This window comes from Aphelocoma coerulescens, chromosome 26 (assembly GCF_041296385.1).
Source record: "Aphelocoma coerulescens isolate FSJ_1873_10779 chromosome 26, UR_Acoe_1.0, whole genome shotgun sequence".
Taxonomy (NCBI): domain Eukaryota; kingdom Metazoa; phylum Chordata; class Aves; order Passeriformes; family Corvidae; genus Aphelocoma; species Aphelocoma coerulescens.
The window spans coordinates 7977193-8000528 of NC_091039.1; the positions used below are offsets into that span (position 1 = coordinate 7977193).

At 42.5% G+C, this 23336-nt stretch overlaps 1 protein-coding gene across 4 annotated transcripts in view; it reads left to right on the forward strand.

The window, feature by feature from the left end:
• MAGI3 (membrane associated guanylate kinase, WW and PDZ domain containing 3) overlaps nucleotides 1–23336 on the forward strand; it is a 60282-nt gene that overhangs the window by 17096 nt on the left and 19850 nt on the right. For all 4 annotated transcript variants that reach the window (XM_068996119.1, XM_068996122.1, XM_068996120.1 and 1 more), the window contains exons 2-9: nucleotides 13517–13633; nucleotides 15057–15176; nucleotides 16698–16907; nucleotides 18184–18358; nucleotides 19141–19220; nucleotides 20635–20692; nucleotides 21740–21834; nucleotides 22446–22634. In XM_068996119.1, the coding sequence (XP_068852220.1) occupies nucleotides 13517–13633; nucleotides 15057–15176; nucleotides 16698–16907; nucleotides 18184–18358; nucleotides 19141–19220; nucleotides 20635–20692; nucleotides 21740–21834; nucleotides 22446–22634 (1044 nt within the window). The remainder of the gene's footprint in view (nucleotides 1–13516; nucleotides 13634–15056; nucleotides 15177–16697; nucleotides 16908–18183; nucleotides 18359–19140; nucleotides 19221–20634; nucleotides 20693–21739; nucleotides 21835–22445; nucleotides 22635–23336) is intronic.

The window sequence follows — 23336 nt, forward strand, 5'->3', positions numbered from 1 at the left end:
GCTGTGACCTGGGTTCCTGCGGGGAAGGGCTGTGATGGGATGTGCCAGCACTGCCTGGGCAAGTCCAGCACACTTGTACTTCACTAGAAAGCAGCTGGATCTCAGAGGCTGAGCAGTTTGTCTCTGCTGACATCCAGCTCCTCACATGTGCACTCCTTGGAGAAAGCACTCTTTCACAGTTAATTGAAAATCCTGGGTTCCGTAACTAAAAATAAACCTTATTAAATGAATAGTGATGAAATGATAGGATATCCTGTGCAAGCAGAAAGAGAAATACCTTTCATTTTTAATATGATGTGATGATTAACTGAACATGTACGGAAAATGGTCTTCTCTTACTTGATTACTTCAACAACAGCTTGTGATAAAGATTATAAATAGAAGCTTCTCTGCAAAATTGGGTTATAATAGAATCGGAGTTCATGGGTGTGACAGATCAACGTGGATCAACATCTCCACTCTTTCTGGGATGCTGTGCTGTACACTGGTGTGCCCCTGGTCCTTGGGTGTTGCAGCAGACTGAGTAAAGCATCCCTTGGTGTAGAATTGCCGTGTGAACTGTGTGAGTCAGGCACTGATATTAGTCACGGCTGGTGCACATCTGGAGTTCCAGTGATTTGACTGCCCATGCTGTGCAGTGAGCACGGGGGGGGGGGGGCGGGGGGAAGGATGTTTTCCAATTTAACTGCAAGATGTCTGCAATCAATACCGCTGTGACACAGTACTTCTGTGGGTTTGATCAGAGGAATGCTGGCCTGGCACATAGATCTTGGTGATTCCAGGTTCCTGGGAGTCCTTCCGAGTGTGGTGAGTAACAGCAGTTCAATCTGCAGCCTGAAGCATCAGCTCTCCCTTGGGAATGCTGCAGCCCACCCTCCAGCAGTGCTGGGATTTCCCAGACTCCTTGAAAAGCCGGTTTCAGGAAACTCTAATTCCCTTCATAAAAGTTGCATAATGACTCGTGTTTGTCAGAGCAGGAATTGCTCCTTAACCCTTGTGCTCTGGGGGTCTCCGTGCTGGTGGGACCTTGGGGGGTCTCACAGGAAGGTGGAGTTGAGGAGCCACTAAAAAGCCCTTGGGTGACATTTCTGTGTGGGAATGATCTGTTACAAGAGGTGTTACACTTGCAGGCAGTTCGAAGCAGGGATGTTCGGGATGGGGCTGGCTTTTAAAAGCCCGATTTGCTGTGTAAATTAGTGTATGGATGCAGCTACAATGGTCCATGTGCTGCTGCTCACTGACACAGCTAGAGGACACCTCTGCTGGGAACACTTTCCATTTTCCATGATGGATGGTCATCCCAGAGGTTTGTCTGCTCCAGGAAAACAGGCATGCAGCATCTTTGTCTGTAGAGTATCTTTGTATCAGGCTCCTGTTCTGCCAAACTCGAGACTGAAATAGGTTAGTGGGCCTAGAAATTATGCGGAGTGTAATTGCCTATCTTGCTTCCTATGGAAGGCAGGCTAAAAATAAACCTGTCTGTGATTTGCATAAATTCTATTCTGATCTGAACATTCAAAAAAAAGAAAAAAAATGATCTTGGCATGTGAACATGTACCCTTCTGCTGGGAAAGCAGTGCCAAGTCCCAAGTAGATTAAATGGCTTGTGTAACAGAGAGCAGCTGCAAGGACATTTTTCTTTGGGGATGTCGCTGAAATGTGTCATTCTCTAGAGCTGCACGCTGCTTAAGCAATGAGATATGGTATGTTAGACATACGTCACAGCTGAAACATAATGCTCTCCCTGGACAAACAGAAGGATTGGCAGCTTCTGCCAAACACTATGACAGGTTAACCTGCACAGGTACCCTGTGTGTGGTCCCTTGTTGTGGTGTGACATGGAATAATACTAAATGTCAGTAAGTTTGAATTTGCACATAAGCTGGAGATTTCCAAAGGGAAGCATTAATATTAGAACAGTTTGGGGACTCGAGTAACATTTTGTTCAGTTGGATATGTTAATTGTGCTTTCCAGACCAAAGGGGTTTGTTTGCTGTCTCAGTAAATCATTTTCTCTAGTGTGAATAAATTAAAACCTCACATTGTAAATTATGGGAATGAATGGAAGATTGTTTATGAATTGGGAAAAACAAGCCATATTTAGCCCTAGGAAAATCATCTCCCTTGTTCAGGTTACTTGTCTTTGTTTTGGTGCTCCACTTTTCAATTAAGAGCAGACTAGATGATTTATGTATTATTGTAACCTGTGACAGCTACAGAGAACTCTTTATTTCGTGGCTGTGAGCATCTGTATTTGACTTCACAGTACAAGTGTTGCAGTGACAGATACTACTTACTCGGAATAGCCTCTGTAGTGTGTTGAGCTGCACAGTGATTAAAACTCAGCAAGGCCCTGAGTGCATAATTAAGAAGTTTTAATAAAGTGCTATTATTAAAACGACTTTGTATTTTAATTTTTTTTAACATGTTTGTGTATTACAAGTTCTGATTGTTGTTTTGATCCTTTAAATTGTTGTAACGCCCTTTTAACATGTTTGAGCCTATTGGTGTGTTGCCATACCAGCGCCATCACTTGCATGGTGCTTTGAGTAGATCATGATCAGAAAATGGCCTCAAGTTACAGCAGGGGCGGGGTTTAGATTAGGTATGAGGAAATTTTTTTTCATGGAAAGGGTTGTAAAGCTTTGGAACAGGCTGCTTTGGAACACCATCCCTGGAAGCATTCAAAAAAATGTGTGGATGTGGCACCTGAGTGGCTGCTGGTTGATGGTTGGACTTGATGACCTTAGAGGTCTTTTCCAACCTTAACAATTCCATATTCCATTCTGGTCAGTGTATTTGATTCACCTGCTGTTGTGGTGTCAAAAGCCTGTTTCCTCTTGTGCTTTATGTCCCTTTCTCACTTTCAGAGTCATAATTAGAGCTTGCAAATCACATTTGGTTTTTGTGAGGTGTTTCCCAGGCTGGGCTCAGTGATTTTTCCAGGCATCCCTGTAAATCCTTTTCTGTGTCTCAAACTTGACAGTGGCAGAGGCTCACAGCGTGCAGTTTATCTGGATTCTTGTTCTTGATCATCACTGCCGACGCATCTGACTTGAAATGGAAATCATGGGCCAGTTTACCCCATTTTTGAAAATACAACAAATCTTTATAAATAGGCAAAACATTGTTAATCTGTTCAGTGTTTCTTCTCAAGAAAATATCAAATTAAAGAGAAGCAAGGAAAGTCTCCATATGTAATAAAAAAGGTCAAACTTCTCTTGTGGAACATTCTTTTGCATTTTTCTTCCCCACTGTTAAGCTGAAGGAAATGGTTATGTTTGCATTTTATTTGAAACCTATTCATTATTTTAAATTACTTGAGTTCTGCTTATATCTCCTTCAGTGTCTGATCTTATATCAGAAACAGCTGCATAGGCCTTTGAGCCTTGCTGTTCTCCTGTTTAATAATGGAGTATTAAAATACTTGGCATTATCAGAGTAAACCCTGCTCACTGGTAATTCTCCCGACTGTATTCCCATGGTTAATGGATTTTTGTGTGTGTGCAGTGTATTACTGTAATCATATCTGATACTGGTGTGCGTGAAGCTGGAGTCTGAAAGTTGGAACTACTTTACTCAAAAGGATTTTCATTTTTAAAATCCTTAAGGTTGTAGGTAATTCATTAGGCTATGCAAGTATTTTGCTGCCAGTGCAGGGCATAAAACCAACTTAAAATGCTGCCTTTCTGTGGAAGTCATGCACAGGCTGAGAATGTCTACAGATGTAACAAGATACAGAGAAGAAAAGTAGAGACCTGTGCTAGAACCATGTAACTGAGTAGTATTGCTGCCCTACATACGGGTTTCCAAATGCAGCTGGTCTCAATTTCCAAAGTGGCGCATGGCCCTGCTCTGCCATGTGCTGGCTGGGGATGCCCTGCGGAGACGTGGCCATCTCCCAGGAGCAGATGGAAGGGAAGGGGCAGGCATCTGCCCAAAGCTCTGCTGATGCTCTCCGTGCTCGGGATGTGTTCTGGCATGTGAGCTGAGTGCTTGTGCTTTTTGGTGGTTTTAAAAAACAAGCTGATTGTTGTTGGTTGTGGTAAGACTGGAGCTGCCCTTCGTGGGTGCAGGGGAGTGTCCCCCCACCCTGCCCATGGATACTCTGGAGCTGGCAGGGAAGTGAGCTTAGGGTAGGTGGCAGAAGGTTAAAAACCTCTTGGTTTCGCAGTGCTGGATCACAGAATCCCAGAATGGATCAGGTTGAAAGGGACTTAAAGGATTGTCTCATTACATGGGCAGGGACACCTTCCACTAGACCAGGTTGCTCCAAGCCCAGTCTAACCTGGCCTTGAACACTTTCAGGGACGGGGCAGTCACAGCTTCTCTGGACAACGTGTGACAGGGCCTCAGCACCCTCACAGGGAAGAATTCCTTCCCTCTGACAGTGGGAAGCCATTCCCCCTTGTTCTGTCACTCCAGGCTTATTCTTCACTTCCGAGCTTCAGTGGGTCTGGTGCGTTTGTGAACAATGTCAAGTGCTAACTGGATACCAAGTGTTATTTTCATACACTGACCAAATGGCACTGACGACTCTAGCTAGATTTCTTTTTTTCATGGCAGATCAGGAACCCAGCCATGGATATTCACACTCTAGAGCCTTCTATTACAGTTGACTTTGCTGTTTCTGTACAGCCAAAACTGAAATCCTGGAGAGTTGCATCCAAGCTCCCACTGTTTACATTTCATATGTTGTCCCTCTCAGCTCCAAGTATATTTTAGAACAAACAGTGCATGATTTGCCAGTCCTTTTTGTGTTTCTCAAAGGTATTTTGGAGATGTGCCTTCCAAAGCGTGTTTTAGTTGTCTTCAGAACTTGAAATGCTTTAATGATGGAAGTTCATGAGGCAAACACAAAGTCATATTAGTTTTGCACCGGTTTACTAACAGTGGCCTGGTTTATTGGGAGAATCTTTCCAACCCTGTAAGATTTCAAGGAAACAGTACAGCACAGGATGCTGGGATATTCAAGAATGTGGAGTGAGAAACTTTGTCTCTCTGAATCAGTCACCACCTTGACAGGATCTGAAGGCATTTTCCTGTGAATGATGCTGTTGAACACCTCTTAGTTTTTAGTAATGACTGATCTGAATCTGAAGGCTTAAAAAGTCAAAATTCATACTTATTGGTGGTTCTGGAGTCGATTTTGTGTTACTGACAAAAGTAAGAAGGCCCCTAAAGTCAATTGGGATGTACATTCTGTAATGAAGTTTGTGGTAACCTTATTTCTTAAATCCTCGTTTCTTTCACTAGTACTGTAAATACCCTGCCAATATTATGAGCACTCTGGTAAATTATTTATTAATACCGTAAGGCTTCTCTCTACCATAATTTCTGTAAATCAGACTATATTACCAAGAATTTATTGGATAGCATGTAGCAAACTATGACTAAACAAGCCTTTCAACGTAAACCTGTCTAATATTTCTCAGCTTTCAGGTAGTAAGTGCGTTTGGTTTGATGGATTGTTGTAGCTGTGAGGAGCCTTGAGATTTTTTCTGTGCAATAGACTATGTAAATTCGTCCATGAATTGTTCTGCATCTACCATGTTAATGTAATTATGTGAATCTGACATACTTACCCTTTACTTTCTGTAAAATTGCAGGATGTCTGTAACGACCCAGCTGTAGTTCAGCTACATGAACGATGCTTAATTCAATTTTCTTCAAAGCAGACTGACACTAGTAACAGTTAGCCACTTAACAGCCTTTATTTCACAGCAGGGTAATTTGCAAACGCTCTGCACGATGATTTCTCTTAAGAACAAAGAAAGAAGGTTTGCTGTTGTAGTTAAAAGTTTAGGGTTGAGTTACTTAGAGGAATTAAATTCCTTCTTTGCTTCTTGGGCGGGCTCTGCTGCTCATCAGGGGGTGCTCCTCCAGTCCTGCTTCCTTCCTTCTGTGATCATGTTCTGGGACTTCCCACCCACACCAGTTGATCTTGTGGTTACTCTGTGCCTTGGAGTATTTGGTACGGGTTTGTAAAATGTAAATTATAAGTGGAGCTTGCCTCCAAACAAGCTGCAGTTTTTCAGGGAATGAACAGAAGTTAGCCTGAGTCCATAACGGGACCAGGATCTCTTTTCCCAGCTATTTTAGGTCTTCAGTATTTATTAGATGTGCAGTTCTTGGACATACTGCATTGAAAAAAGAGTGGGCAGGACAGCTGGAGAGAACACAGAGCGTGTCAGGTTCACCTGCAAAACTTTATCCCATTCTGAACCTCTCCTGCATCTGTCTCCCTAGGACAGTGGCATCCATCAGGAGGGTAATGACTTCCATATGGCTAATGTTTCCTAAATGTCTTTATGGTGCAATTAAAATGCATGGTAAAGTAAAGCAAGTGGATAGCAATCTCGTCCAAGCTTTGGGAAAGCTGAGATGTTCTTGTCAGGGCTGTGTACAAAAGCTCATCCCAAAGGAAGAATCGTGTAAAGGCCCTTCTCTCAAATCGTTCTTTGCCTGAACGTTTGATAATTTCTCAACTACCCCTTTTTCCTTATAACGTGTTTTCTCCAGATGCTGGAATAACAAGCGTGGGTGCAGCACGGCTTAATGAAAATGTTTTTGCTGTCCCTATCTTCAGTCAAATATTCCCTGCAGACATTTAGTAGAGGCAAATTCACACAGCCTAGCAGGTTTTAGTGAGATTCTGTTAGTGAATGTTTGAAGGCTGTCATTAAAAAGGAATTTAAAATATATTTTGAAAATATTTTCTCCTTACGGCCCCGTTCTCAATCGTCGTACCTCCTTTGATACCTGTTCCCAAACAGTGCAGCTTAGTTGTATCTGAACTCATCAGCTTCTTATCTTCAGGACCTCTCCTTCCTTCACCAAACAACTTTCCCAAGTCATTCCTGGGTTTGTCTCCTGCTGATAACAGCGTTGTTAATTGTAGAAGAGTTTGGTTCTTTACGTGTGGTGGTCTGCCCTAAACCCAAGGCTTTGCAAATGATGCTGGGTTGAGGGAGGAGGTGAGAAGTCTGTCAGTATGGCCAGACCAGATTAACATATACTTTTGCTCTTCCTTCATGCTCTTTAATCATTCAAGGTTTTGGGGTTTTTTTCTTGTCTTTGTAAAATACATCATTGGCATTTTGTATTGTAAAGTGTACTGCTGATGTATTTGGCTTTTCTCCCGCATTTGTTCTAGGGAATCAAGTTTCATTCTTTACCTTTTCTGTTCTGTTCATTGTCAGGGAAGAATCTAGTATCTTGTGACAGATTGCTGATTTCAGATAAATGTTGCTACCTACCAGTGATACAGCAAATCAAGACGCACTTACCAGAACCTGCCCACTTTGGAGAATCTCCGCTAAATTACTCAGAGGCTGGCCTTTTCTGGTGTAGGGTCTGACAGTGAAAAGATGTGATTAGTTCAGACTTTGGGAGGGGAGCAGTGTAGACCTACCGCTGCTTGAGTCTCATTAAAAGGTAGTCAAGCAGAAGTGCATGTCACATTCCTGAGATGATTATCTGCTCTTCGTCTTTTCAACATCCTTGCAGCAACTTAAACCTAAAGCAGCTGGTAATCGATGGAAGCTTATTGAACCCTGTCTACTCCATCTCTTGGGAAGTAATGCTTCACCTGACAGGGAGCTTGCCTCCACTTCTAAGAAGCTGCGGTTTTCCAGGGAATGAGCAGAAGTTACCCTGAGTCCATAACGGGACCAGGATCTCTTTTCCCAGATGGGTCACTGGCCCAGGCACGGATGTCATCTCACTTCCCAGACTGGCCTGGATTTTCTTAGGGAACTCCTCTCTTCCACAGGCAGAGTCCCAGCTTGGATTCCTGCCTTCATTACCTGGAAGGGAGACAGCGAGGTGTTGAGTGTGAGCGTGTCATGGAGCCCTTGGTGGCCTGGGACATGAGCTGCCAGGCAGTGCTGCTGAGTCTCAGCCTTCCTCCTCAGAAATCCCAGGGCTGTTGGGCCCCCTTCCGTGAAGGAAAAGCAGGCTTCTGCACAGGAATCCATCTATGCCTCTACCCCACAAGCTGAGGAAGCACCCACTGACTGGGTTGGACATTCTCAAAATGTTCCAGTCTCTTTTCTGTATTAGTTGTAGTAATTTGAACTTCCCACCTTCTCCTTGTGCTGAGAGCATAGGTGTGTATTTGCCAGGTCACAGTGAAGTACCTGCAGGTGAAGTACAGCAGGTACCGGCAGCTGTGTCACCACTGGGCTTTTCCATCCTCTCCATATTTCATGAATACAGTGATTCTCTTGCATGCTCGGAAATCATTCATTGTGCTCAGTGAATGCATGTGTTCAGATCTGGAACTTGTGTGAAATTATCGTATGTTAATAGTTGCTGGGGAATATAATAAAGTTAATGTGTTACGCACTAATTCTAACTTGGATTTCCTAACACTGCATCCCTGGTTTGTGGAGCTGAACGTTTCCTTTAAACGGCTTTTGCTTAGTCATGTCAAAAATCACTTCATCTCAATGTGTGTATCGACAGCTCAGTTTCACTAAACAGTAACTGTTTTCCACTTGATGAGCCCTGAAAATTCCTGTTTTAGTTAGACTGTGAGTGAAGCCATGGAGCTGTTTTATAGCTCTTAACGTGTGTTTCACTGGAATTTTCATAGTCGGTGGCCTTTTGCAATCACAGTTTATGTAACACATCGTACAGCTGAGCGGAGCTGTTGGACACTCTGGGATTCTGTTCACATGTGTGGAATTCTGAATGTACATGATGGAACTCTGGTTACATTTCTCCTCTGCTTTGTTCTAAGTGAGAAAACAAAATTGCATGGTGTTACGTAATATCTGTAGTTTTCACCCTGTGGGGTTCAAACTCCCCTAGGGAGGGGAGTGAGGAGACTTGGGGGACCGAATTAGGGGGATCAGCAGAAAGGTGCCAGAAGGTGGCGGCAGATCACTGCGGGCTGGGCCGGGAAAGCTCCTGCCTGCCCAGCCCTCGGATTGTGGAGGCTGATTTTTGGTGGATGAGAAGCTGGGCATTCCCTGGCCACATGCACTGGGACCCAGAAATCAACCCTACCTAACCCCTCCCTCCCCCCTTGCCCCCCTTGCTGCCCCCCCGGAATCCTTGGCTGATCCCACAACGCGGGCAGCAGGGGAGGGGAGGAATTCTGCCCTGCTCAAGTGAGACCCCACGTGCAGAGCTGCCTCCAGCTCTGGGGACTAACATCAGAAAGATGTGGAGCTGCTGGAACAAATCCAGAGGGGACCACGGAGATGTTGCAAGGGCTGCAGCCCCTTGGCTCTGGATCCAGGCTGGGAGAGGTGGGGGTGTTCAGCCCAGAAAAAAGAAGGCACTGGGGAGACTTTAGAGCCCCTTCCAGCACCTAAAGGGGCTCCAAGAGAGCTGGAGAGGTACTTTTGACAAGGACTCGGAGTGACACGACAAAGGGGAATGGTTTTTCACGGCCAGAGGGCAGGATTAAATGGGATATTGGGAAGGAATTCTTGGCTATGAGGGTGGGGAGGCCCTGACACAGGTTTCCCCAGAGCAGCTGTGGCTGCCCCATCCCTGGAAGTGTTCAAGGCCAGATTGGACGGGGCTTGGAGCATCGTGGGACAGTGGAGGGTGTCCCTGCTCATGGCAGGGGGATGGGACTGGATGAGCTTTTAGGTCCCTTCCAACCCAAACCATTATAGAATTCTATGATTTTACCCTTCTGTTCACTAGTGGAGCACACCAGGACTTCAGCTGTTTAAAAAAAAAATTCCTCCAAAAGCAAGGGAATGTAATTCCATTTTCTCATCTGTTCACTTAAAATACGTTTTTGTGCAAAAGGCTGTAATGAAGGTATAAGCCCTAGAAATGAATTAACATCGTTTAATAGGAAAGCAGCTTACTTTTAGTAAACTGCTGATTTGAAAAATTGCTTTTACAGTGAACGAAAAAGTATTTTTGAAAAGTTTGAAAGAAAATCATCCTCTCCTTATTGAGTCACCTATCAGCACTGCAGCTCCTTGGTAGTGTGTAGCTGTCACTGTCTCTAGAAGGTGTTGGTATGGAAACGTAAGGCAGAGAATACCACATCTCTGGAAAGTTGTCACCTGTGTCTGTGTAAAGTATTCATCAAAACAACATGGAAAATTTCCCTCTGGTCTTCAGAGTGATTTGGTGAGGATGTGGCCGATACTCTGTATGCCAACAGCATTAGCCAGAGGTATTTTACCAGACAGCAACATAAAAACTACACAGACTGAATTCTTAGAATTTATTTATATGTTTCAGTGTTGAACTTTGCCGTTTTACCAACATTACTGATCTAGAAATGCGTTTTTTTGTCGAGTTCTAGGGACACCATGGCAATGCTCCTCTGCTTGTAACTGCAACGTGTATTTTTGAGCATTTCCTTGACAGGTTGGATATATAAATAGCTGGGTTTTGTCCCGCTTAGGTACAGCAGCAAAGGTAACTTCACCAGTGCAGTTTGTGAGAGCCACCATCCCCATTTTTGTGATACCCATCACTCCTATTTGCCTCTCTACTTCACAACTCTGTGTTTTGCTGCAGTAGCACTTGAGTCTTTTTTTCTTCTGCAGTCACTTAATTCTCCTTCCCCAGCTCCAGTGTGCATATCCTCATCTAAACAGGTCTTTCGTGGTTAATTTAAATTAAAACTGAAAACAAGAGGCTTGTGCATGTTCATCTTGCAGAACCTGAGTGGTATAAGGTACATTATTCCTCTTGACTGGTCCCTGTGTTGCCTGTGTCGTCCTTTAGAGGCGGCTCAGCAGCACAACAAACACCAACCCGACATTTATCAGGTAATTTTGGAGAGGCTGATACATGAAGTTTTCCTAAAAGTCTGCGTTAAACAGTGTAGAAGAAGCATGTTCAGCTCCTGGAGGGAAAATAATCTGGTTTTTGCCAGAGGTTGCCTAAAGCATCCTTATTATTACTTTATTTTTCTGCTTTCTAATGCACGCCATTCTCTATGTGAATTTCTGTAATCTTTCCTCTGCCCACTATTTTGACTTTCCTCTGTTTTCTCCAGGCAATCGTATCAATCTTCAATTTAGTCATCTTGGTCTCAGAGTATAGTCCAGTCTCTAAGCTTTTAGTGTTAAGATTAACCCCTCAATATTGGGTATCGTCAGTAGCAGCCTTGCTTTTATTTTGTCTTAAAACTGAGTTGATATTTATTGAAAAGGGTTTATGAGCTTTTAAAATTTTAAACACGAAGAGGGAAAGATCAGTGAGTAAATAAAGTCTGTAATTTTACATCCAGAACAGATTTTCACATATCGCCAAGTGTTTCCGACATGCAGCGCTCTGAAGGTAGCTAATGACCAGATTCATCTGCCTCGGTGAAATATGAGTATATTGATCTGCCTAAGTGAAATATGCTGGGATTGCTGAAGTGCAGATCTGGCTTTGACAAGGAGATGGATGGGCCATTTTAGCAGCAAAACATTTTTTTAATGTTGAGAAAATTTCTTGTCTACAAAGAAAAAAGTAATTTGTAGTAACAAATGGAAAATACTGCTCTTGCTGGAGATTACCCCATTTGTTTCCATTTTCTATGACATATTTTGCTCATTATGCTGCAGGAAGCAAATCCAAAGTTTTATCAGGAACAGTTCATGCTGGTAAAATAGGGAATTGAGTTGGGGGCTGCAGAGTTGCTGTGCATTCCTGGGAAGGGGTTGGGTGGAGAACCGCATTAGTGGGAATTGCTGTCGCTTGTGTAACTGCTGGATAGCCATGAGGACAATGCTGAGGTGTTGTCCCAACACTGCAGAATGCTTTTTGTGTGTTTGGGAGTAATTTTTAAATAAATGACAGTGTCAAAGCAGGTGAGAAGCTGACTTCATTTGGAGCTCAGGGCTCGTGTTTGGCACAGGATGTGCTGCCTGTTCGGAGGGTGTGCTGGGCTGCTTCTGTCCTTGCTTGAGGGCTTAAGGTGGTTTTGTGTGTGTTTTGGTTAATCTGTGGACATCACCGACCTCTCTGAAGGGCTGATAGGTTATCTTGGTTCCACTTTGAAATACTCCTCATCGTGCCATGGTTTTGTTTGGAGGGAAGTGGATGCAGGTTGAAATTCTGTTTGCTGTTGGTGAGTGGTGGTTGCTGAGGTCATGTTTGAGAGTTGAGTACAAGGTGTGAAATGTCCTCACCTTGGCTAAAAGGGAAGGGAAAGTATAAACTTGCCACAACCAAAATATGCAGCCAACTTTGCAGAAGTGACACATGGTTGGGAAAACCTGGTTAGTGGGGGGAGGGGTTTGATGCTTTGGGATTTTTTCCAAATTTGACATATATGTAAGTACAGTAATTGGTTGACAATGTAGGTGAGTGGGCCTTGTATGAAGACTGCTGTGGGTCTGTGACCTGTTTGAGGTGGTCTCCTCAGCAGCTTTGAGCTCACAGGCTTCAAAGGCTGCTGTCAGAAATGCTTCTGGGACAGGTTTATGCATTTCATAGCCTGTTGGTGATGTAATTTAACAGGAGCAGTTGTCTGTTCCAGCCTTTGTCCCCGCTGTTGTGCTACACCAGCATCTGCCTGCTGCTGCCCATCTCGTGCTCTGGGTTTGGAGACAAAGGTTGAGCTTTTTCCCTAAAGCCCTGAGTGTTCTGCTGTAGTACATAACTTAAATTTACCGAGGTCACTGAACCCTATTTAATGTGCTTTCTGGAAGGCTGACAGGGTACAAAAGATTGGTGTGTACGCTCCTGTCAGAAGGATGAGGCAGTAATACAAGAGCTCAGTTATTTGTGTGCTGAAGGGGTCGTGGTTCTCCAGTGATGTGAGAGATTCACTAATGATACCTGACAGAAGTATTGCAAAGGAGTAATTGAAAAAAAACCCAACTCTCTTCTATTATACAATGTTTTTAAGAAAGAAATATTTTCTTTTTATAATTTGAAGAATGCAGGTTCTCATGTGACAAAATGTTGAACTCAGGTGACTAGTGAGTAGGTGTAAATTGAATGGAAACTGCTTCAAAATATAGTGAAATTGTTTCCTGTCTGTAGAGACTTTGAATTTTGATAATAGGTTTTGTAGAGACTTTGAATTTTGGTAATAGGTTTTGTATTTTAATACTTCATATTGATTTTCAAACAATTCCAGAATATTGTCACTGCCTTGTTTGGGAGATGAGGGGGTATGGTTGTCAGTCAGCTCTGCTTAAAATCACTCTGCCAGAAGAAATTCTTCCCTGTGAGGGTGGGGAGGTCCTGGCACAGGTTGCCCAGAGAAGCTGTGGCTGCCCCATCCCTGGAAGCATTCAAGGCCAGTTTGAACGGCACTTAGAGCAACCTGGTCTAGTGGAAGGTGTCCCTGCCCATGGCAGGGGGTGAAACAAGATGAGCTTTAAGGTTCCTTTCCAACACAATCCATTCTGGGATTCTGTGATTTGATAGCACAAAATGTTTTTTTCCATCAAGGTTGTTGTATTTAAAACAACCCAACTCTTCTAACTGCTTGCTTCTTCTGGAACCTCTATAGCAATGAAACACAGTTCTTGTTGTGAGACCCTGCTTTACAAATTATTCTAATTTGTTCTTTTTTCTTTTTAAGGAAAAGTCATCAACAAGGACTTGCGCCACTACCTGAGCCTTCAGTTCCAGAAGGGCTCAATAGACCACAAACTCCAGCAAGTGATCAGAGACAATCTCTATTTGAGAACCATCCCTTGTAAGTATGTAAAGATCAGCCTCATTTGATCTGTTCCTGCTAACTCCCACATCATTTGTAAGCTTGAAATGCCTTCTCTCTTCATCTGATTTAGAGTTTTACCTTGCAGCAGGGACTTCTGGCTTTGCTACAATGGTTTCACATCTGAAGCTGCCATGAATTGGTACAGCCAGTATGGACTGAAAACCAGCAAAAATTTGAGAATTCAAAGCTCAGATTGTTTCAGTAATATCTGTGCATTGCCCTTCAAAAGTTTGTCAGTAGTTGTTGTTAGAATGAGTGCAGCCACCACAAGAAATAAATCTTTCTCAGCATAATTGAGCAGTGCAAAAACATCCTGATTTTTGTCAATGTGTTGGGGGTTTTTTTCTTCACAAAGAGCAAATTGAGGCCTTGAGTGTCAAGTGCATTAGGCACAGCAGGGCAGCTGGAAGGAGGGCGGCAGGAGGTGTTGGGTGCAGAAGGGGTGGCACTGGCAAAAGGTACAGGCAAACTGCTTATCCTGAGAAGACTGATTAAAAAGGCTCTTCGCTGACTGTTTAAATATTCATTGCACTAAAAACTTACTTTGTCAACTAACATTTTTGTATCTACAGGAATTCTGCTCTGTTCTCTCTGAGCACACCCAAGAGTTTGTGGCTTTCTTAAATTGCATTTCACTATTATTACCTTTTATTTACTAGCACTTGTTCATGCTGCTGCCTGAAAAAAATTTACATATGCCTTTAAAATGCTGTTAGGTAGTAGGCAGTCATGAATAGTAATGAGTCAGTGCAGTCCTTTCAGGAGAGTTTTAATTAAGCTGTTGTAACTATGGGAGGCCTGTTTTCATAGACAAAACACTTTGAGAACCTCTGCATTAACACAGCAATTTACTGATAAAGCTTACCTACAGCCAGGGGTTGGAGTGTGGCTGAATTACACTCTGAACTGTAGGTTAAAAAATAAGTTTTATGCCTAGTTATGGATTTGGTGGCCCAAAAATCAGATGTGCTTAGTCATGATGACCTCATTGCAAATTAGAGAGTTGGTGCCGGTGGAAGCAGGGAAAGATGCAGCACCATTACAGCTGGTTTAAAATAAAATACCACAGCTGTTCCTGGAATCCCAGACTGGGATTGCCTGGCCCAGGCGTCGTCAGCTGCCACAAAAGTTGCTTTTGGTTCACTGACCATAAGAAAGATTTCTCTCTTAATTACCACCTCCCCCAACTTTTTCTCTCCTCCTCCCTCAATACCAGAACTGTCATTCCTATGTGATTTGCTGGCTCAGTTTTTATACATTATTGTTCACTTGCTCACCAGGTGTTCTAACTGGAGTGACATCATCTTTGTATAAAGATTTGAAAATACGTTGTTTTTATTGAACTGTGCAGCAGGCAGCACGTAAGTACCTTACAAGAGTGTTTTCTCTGTCTTTGCAGGCACTACAAGGGCTCCCAGAGATGGGGAGGTCCCTGGGGTAGACTATAATTTCATTCCTGTTGAGCAGTTTAAAGCGCTGGAAGAAAGTGGAGCCTTACTAGAAAGTGGAACATATGATGGTATGTCGGGGATGTTTAATGGAATGGGAATAAGGACCCAGTGCTTGTGTCCAGGATCTTAGTCCAAGTGCAGCTCCTTGTGGTACCAGTTTTCCTGCTCACTTGATGGTCATGATAGTACTAGAGAGACAATAGCGAGTCTGTTTTTGGATTACTGTGAAGAGGAGGAGCGATCTTGTTTTAAAGCACTCTGATAAACCACAGATTGTCGTTTCAACCATTCTTAATCCTACCTGATTATTTTCACTGTTGCATTTTTGGGAAGCATTCTGAAAAGGTTTGTCTGTGCCTGGTACAAATTTAAGAGAATTTAGTCAATTTTTTGTAAACCTCAGAGAACGGAGCCATGTTCTCCTCCCAGGTCTGCTTTAAAAGGACAGAAGGCGAGAGAAAGTCTGACCCAGCAGGGAAAAAAAAGCATTTTTCAATGGAAGATTGAACAGCTCTAGACCAGATTGTCCAAATCTGTAGCAAAGTTGGGTTTGTTAAGTGTGGTGAAGAAAAACATTGTAATGAAGGTAGTGAAAAAAGAAAAGAAGATGTCAAAAGTAGACAGTCCTGTGAAAGGCTCTGTGCCTCTTGTTTTCTGTATCCCACGCTATGTGTTAATATCGTCCCGTCTGAGGAAATCTCCTAAGTAAATTTAGGCTAAACTAGTACTTTTTTTTTAATCCTTAGCTGCACTTTATCTGGCTGTCCCCTCTCTGAGCCTTGCCCTTCCTTGATATTTGCAGAAGGGTTTTCTTTCTTACTTTATTTACATGGTCAAAACCATATCCAGGCACCAAAAGTTACCCCAGTAGGAATTCTGGGAAGCTTCCTTGCTTTGTGCTCAATTCCCTAATAAAAATCATATGAGCAGTCAGAAGAGAGGTCAGTTGCTGAAATTCTTTTGCAGAAAGCAGCAGATGATTCCTGCGTGCTTTAGATTAAAATACTGAAGAAAAAATCTGTTCCTTTTTCTGACGTAAAAATAATTTTTGGATGAAGCCGTATTAATATCTTTGTTTTGCAAGTGTATTGTCAGTAGAAAATTGCAAATGTTAAAAATCAATTACTTGTTAACTGGCTTTACGGAAATAAATACTTTGTTACTGCACAAACTTAATTTGCTTTTTGACTTCAATATTTCTGTTGCTCTGTTAATTAGTATATAGAGTAAGAATAATTGATTTTCACTCTTTTGCTCCTCTCAGATTACTCCCTTAGTCTCTTTATGGAGTATGGGTGGATTCCAGGCAAAGTAACAAATCCATCTTTTTCTTTGGAAAACTTAAGGCAGGATAAAAGCTTTGAGTTAACCTCTTGTTTTCTGACAACTCGTGCTTCATTGACAAGAAGTCAGTGTATGAATAAATACACTTTGACTGTTGATTGGGTTTTGGTAGTGCTGATGTCTTCTTTGAGGCTTTAAATTTTCACCAAAGCATGTTTGCGTGTGCAGTAAAATGATTACAGCCACTGCCAGTGCATTCAGCAGTATCAGTGCTTCAGTGATCCTGATTTCTGTCTCATTTTCAGGTAATTTTTATGGTACTCCCAAGCCTCCAGCAGAGCCCAGCCCCTTTCAGCCTGATCCGGTGGATCAAGTTCTTTTTGACAATGATTTTGATACTGAATCGCAGAGGAAAAGAACCACATCCGTCAGCAAAATGCAAAGGATGGAAAGTTCTCTCCCTGAAGAGGAGGAAGAGGAAGAAAAGGAAGCAGTTAATGGCAGCGGAGGGATAGGTTGGTTGACAAGGGGAGAAATTGCCTGGAGTACTGTATGAATGGATAAGGACTATACAAATAACATTCGGGCTTCCTTAGCTTTGGTGAAGTTTGAAGGCAGTTTCTATTCAGGCCGCTGCTTCTACTCGATTTTTAAGTGACCTTTTAAAAAGAACCAGCTGTTCTCCCAGCCAGATGTGCAATTGCATCATAAAATGCATTGCTCGGTGAAGAACATGTGGTGCTGGATATGGGCCAGTTACACGAGTGGGAAGGAAAAATTTATCCATTCTTCAAATAACAGAACCCTTCGCAGAGTAGAATTCATGCCCTGTAAATGTTACTGTTTAATTTTGAGGCAGTTACTGAATTTGTACACAGGAGATTTTAGGGAATTGGTTGGTTTAAGGGGCAGTGTTGGCGCATACTGTACAATTTTCAGATGATTTTGCGTAGGGGAACTATCACACAACCTAAAACCACCCGAGGGGGAGCTTGTGGAGAGCAATAAAGCCAAGTGTGTTGAGGCTGGAGTGGTGTCCAGCAAGACCTTTCTGGGATTGGCAGGATGCCCTTTTCTTTTTGCTGTCATGGTTACTCATCTCGAGGGGGGAAGAACTGATGGTGCAGAGGAGCTGTCACATTGCATTTGCAGCTGATCCTGTGTGTTAGTGTTTAGCACAGAGTTACACTGACCAGACGTGACCTAATCTTGTCATCTTCAACACCACAGAGGGGCCAGTGGTCAGGCTGGTGGTTGGGTGAAGGTCATGGACATCATCATGTCAGAGAGGGTACCAAGCTTAACCTCAGTTCTGAAGGGTGGAGGCTTCCATTTAAAGTTTCCTGCAGGAGTTTTTGGGATCTTTTTCTAGTTGTGGTTTATAGGAAGGTGTTGTTTATTTTACTGGCAGCTTGGGTCATCTCTACATTTCCTTCTGATTCTTTGAGGAATATTAGTAGGATATTTTTGGGTCGTTTTATGGCATTACAAACACTGTTCTCCATGTAGAAACGGCAACAGAGCGTAGTCAACTCGGACTTCTGCCAGCGTTGATTTTTCAGAGTAGGCTCAGACATATAATACAAGGTTAATTCTGTTTGGCAGGGGAAGAGCAGAGTTCAGGGTTTTCATGTCAGCTTTTCAAAGTTCAGAGCTGAAGAAAAAAACGTGGAAAAATGCACATCACATACAGGGATGTGTTTGACATCCACTTGTAGCCAGATTAAGAGGGTGGTTCTTTGTGAGAAACAACATAAGCATCTGACAAACACTTTCCCTGAACAACTGCAGAAAACAAAGAAAAACATTCAGATTCTCCTGACTGGACGAAACCTGTTCCCAGCTACAACCAGACAAGCAGCAACATGGACTTCAGAAATTATTTGTCGAGGGATGAGACACTGGAACCACTACCCAAGAACTGGGAAATGGCCTACACGGACACTGGCATGATCTACTTTATCGAGTGAGTAACTCTGTGGAGGAGAGAAGTGCTGGTGGCTGGAGTGTGGAAAGCTGCTCTTGCACCTCTCTTCTGCTCTTGCTGCTTCTGTTTCTTTATGAAATTTAATATATTCCTACCGTTACATTCCTTACTCGTAGTCCTCAACATTGCACACTCGGTACAATTGCCATCATGCCGGAAAACCTTATGGTTCCACCTGCGAAGTCAGTTTGTTTGTTCTAAGTTTTGTATCTCACAAATACAGAGCTGGCTGGGTATTGCTAAGTGAAGTATAACATGGAAACCTTCTCTATGTCAAATTTCTCCAAAATTTGAGACCTTATTTATTTTTTCTTCTCGGCTTGTGTTCCTTGGCTCGGAATGGATGTTTCAAAATACAAATAGGCCAGATGAAAGCCCAGGATAGGAAAGTAGCTCATGTGTGCACATGTAAGAGTGCCTCATTTATGAGTTCTAAGGCAAAAATGAAACAGAAACTTTCCTGAGAGTTAAGCTTATGAGGAGGCTAAAAATATTTTTTTCCTATCAGGTAGAAACAGCTGCTGTTCCCATACGAGCTTTTGGGGGCTGGGAAGAGGGTCTGTGCCTCTAATACTTCCCACGTGTCCTGGAGGGTCTCCAGTGTGCTGGTGACTTTTCTTTTTAGTATTTTATTATGTGACTGAGGCACAAATAAAGGCTGTGTTATCTGAAGTGTACAGTTTGCCTACAACAGTAAATACTTAAAGCAAATTTTTTCACTGTGAGGGAGTTCTCTTACTGGCATGTGTTCTGCTCCACAGTCACAACACCAAGACAACCACATGGCTTGACCCCCGGCTCTGTAAGAAGGCCAAAGCTCCTGAAGATTGTGAAGATGGAGGTGAGATGTTCCGAATGCATTTATCACCTGTCACTGATAAATGTCTGAGTTTATCCCAGCTGGATACAATCCACTACTGCTGTGGTAGAAGCTTCTCCCTGGTAGATGTGACTCTGGAGCTGGCAATGTAGCGCTGAGTGTCCCTTGCTTGGCGACAATAGGAATTTACATAAGACTGGGAAAGTCCATGGTGTATTTTCCCTGGAGTGGTAGAATCTGGCTGAATGGAAGGTTTATCTGCATTCCTGAGCAGAATATGAGATGTTTTGTTCCAATAAGTGTCATTCTTAAGGAGAAAGCTGCACGTGAGTGATGATCTCACTGGAAACTGTTGTATCGGTGGAATATGGCAGAAGGAGAAAAGGTCCACAAGTAACAGAATATAGAAATAACAAAGAAGGTACGGCAAAATACATACTGCTAATGAGAACTATTGCATGTGACATAGTATTTGAATGCAGAAGCTAAGAGAACAATCTGACTGCTTTCAATTCCTTCAAGATTTCCAGGTCAGTAGCCTGCAGGCAATTCCCGCAACCATTTCCTACACAGTTGGGCAATTTAGTCTGCTAGAAAAGAGTATCAGATAGCTCTGTCTTCGGCAAATGCCTGACATGTTCCAAACGCTGAAGCAGGCTCAGAATGACCTGTCATCCTCCAAAATTGCCCAGCCTAACAGCCGTGTATCCATAATGAAGCCAGCTGGAACAGTGGCTGCGTACTGCTGCTTATTAAACATATGTGCAGCTCACCACAGGATAAAAAGAGCACTTCAAACAGAGATGCAGGATATCCAAATGAACAGCACTTAAATTATTAGACCCACTGGGTCTTCTGTCAGACCCCGTGGAGCGATGCTGGTATTAGTAATTGGTAACATGCTGTCATATGCTAGGGAAATTCCTGTTACTGTCAAACTTAGGGCAGCCTCAAACAAGATTGCAGGGCAAATTTATCCTTAAAATGTCTGGCTAACTGACTATATTCATTATTCTAATATTTCCGTGGTCAAGATAACTAGAACAATGAACTTGAATAATCTGACCTCTGTGGTAACTGCTTATCACCTTCAGTCAGTCATGAGCTGCTGGCACCCTCTTACCAGATGCCGAGTTTGCCATAAAAAGCCTTTGTATGTTACTTCCAGTACAAACAGGTCTTTTGTAATAATAAGTTTATTATATGTTTAAAGTGGTCTGATTTCATTGAATACAAGTCTCATCATTTCATTTAGTGGAAGAAAGAGTAAGAGTTACAGGGCTTCAGATTCCCTGGAACAGGCTGATACTTTTCATCAGGGAAGAAAATGGGACCTGTCTTTTCCTCATATTTTTCTAGGTGTTCTTTAATGAAAACTCTGATATTTGCAGATAGTTTTCCCCTGTAATGGAGAACTTGGTCTTTCTGATTGCAGAACTTCCTTATGGATGGGAAAAAATAGAAGACCCTCAATATGGGACATATTACGTTGAGTAAGTGCTAATTATTGATTTGGCATAGTTACAAATTGAGCAAGAAATTCTGAAGTGCCTGATACCCAGTAAGGAGACGTTGTAATGCAGTGAAAGTCCAGGCTGGACAGGGCTTGGAGCAACCTGGTCTAGTGGAAGGTATCCCTGCTCATGGCAGGGGGTGGAACTGGATGGGTTTTAAGGTTCCTTCTGGTCCAAACCATTCTGGGATTCTGTGAAAGTATTAAATATATCCAGGAAAAACAGTCCTGGGGGCAGTGAACTCATGGCACAAACTTCTGGCAGCACTGGCATGTGGGAAAAGCCCTTAAAGACTTAGTGGAGTGTTTTTCATTCGGGGAAGGAAAGCAAGTAGCAACCAAAATAATTTATAAATGGAAATGAGCTAATGTCATTTTTCTTAGCTTTAACAAAAACAGAGTCACTTGACTTCAGAGTGGCACCTGATAACTTTAAAAGAGCAAAAATAACTTGCAGATCATTGCTGTCTCCAAAGAGCCAAGTCAATAACCACTAAAGTGCTGCAAGAGCTCTTTCGAATCTCCTTCCGGCCAGAGGAAATTAAATCTCTCTTTAACCATGGAGAGGAAAATTGGTAGAGTTGAAAATGTAGCTTCGGAGAACAAGCAAACATTTTTCACTTTGCAGAGCCAAGGTATTTGAATTATGCTCAAATTTGTTCGTTTTCCCCTCCTCTGCTGTACTGCTCTAGCATCTGCTAGGAAGAAGGTGATGCCTGAGTTTGTAAACACTATAGGTAGATGGGTCAAGAGAAGAAACAGATTTGCTCAGTTCTGAACAATTACAACTCTACCCAGTGATTAAAGGGAGTAAAATTTTATCTGCTTCAAAGTAAATAAGCTGCTGAAAGAACGAACCTGCTTTAAGTATTGGTTATGAGAGTGTTTTGTTCATTCCTCCAGAGCATTCATCTGAGATAAAAAAAACCTAGTGTTTGTAGATGCATTTTTTTGGGGGTTGCCTATGTTGGGAAATAGTCAGAATGTTTTCTGTTGAAATCCTGACCTACCTTTTGTATGCCTGCAGTCATATTAACCAGAAAACTCAGTTTGAAAATCCAGTATTGGAAGCCAAAAGGAAAAAACAGCTAGGACAGACTGATGCTGGGCCTTCCAAATCAGGTATCACTGAATATTGTGTTCTTTGTCACATGTATCTTTATCTGCAGGTATGCTTTACAAAAACCCAGTTCTGGAATTCATCAAGGCATCAGCCTTGTCTTTTTGCTAGCCATTACAGTGTTACCCTCCCAGATCTTTAGGGTTTTTTGAAGGACTTCTTCATGTTAAAATTGAACCGAGGCACTGAGACTGCTTTTAAATCATTTTGATTACTCTGAAGCTGGTTGTCATAAACAGCTTTGGAATATATGGAGGGTTGGAAGAGCCATCTGGAAGATGCAGGTAAAACCACACCTGGAGATTTTATGCTTTCAGTCTACTTTGAGCTTGGTATTCAAGGATTAAAACTGGGAATTTGAGGTGGGAGGTTTGCATACAGCTCTGTTGCAATCTGTTCAAAAACACTCTTAACTTTTCTATTGGCTGAATTCAGCTGGAACGTGAGTGTAGCACTTTCCTGTCTGTTTGCTTTATTCCTTAAGAGTGCTTCAGAGGCTGACCAACAATAAACAAATCGTTAACCTTTGTGATACCTTAAAAAAACCCAAAAAACTTACCAGAACTAACCCTGGTTTCCTGCCTTCCTGTCTCTGTATTCCATAATTCCAAAGGACCAGGGAGGTCTGTCTTCACTCGAGATCCATCCCAGCTTACTGGAGCACTTATAAGGACATCCTTGAAAAAAAGTACCATGGGATTTGGCTTTACGATCATCGGAGGGGACAGGCCTGATGAGTTTCTCCAGGTGAAGAACGTGTTAAAAGATGGGCCCGCTGCACAAGATGGGAGAATTGCTCCAGGTCAAGTATTATTTCCCTAAACTTCCATTTCATGGGGTACTTTGGAGAACACAGCTCGAGGCAGAGGAGGTTGGATGACTCCATCCACATCGTCACTAAATTAAATATTTTCAGATTTGTGAAAGATCTGTGCAGAGCTGTGCCTGAAAAGGAAAAGAAGCAACATTCTAGATAAAAACTGACTTTAAAGGCACTTCTGAAGGTTTCAGTACTTCTGCTTTAGCAAAGACACTCATCTTCATGTTTATTCATGGAATGGTTTCCCTCTCTGTATGTAAAGTAAAAATAGCGTGTTTGAATCCTGGTCTGTTTTGCCGTGTTGCTGCCAAAAACCATGACACCAGTTACTAAAACTGCAAAAAACCCACAGCAGATGTGAGGAAGCAAAGTTGTGTAAGCTGGACAAGTGAGGAGAGAATAGGGATGAGAGTTCCTGCAATCCATGAAGACTTGCACATTTTTTCATGGTTATTACATATGTAATTAAGTTACCTATAACGTTACTATAACCTATGGTTTGCATATTAGAAAAGGCAAAATGCTTCTCTACGTATAACATAAACTCTTACTCTAACATAAACTCTTACTCTTCAGATGAGTAAAAGAATTAATACTTTGAATGATTTAATACTATTTACTTATGAAATGGAACAATTTCCTGTTTTGCTGCTGATGTGTTGTTTGAACTTGTTTGTATGTGGT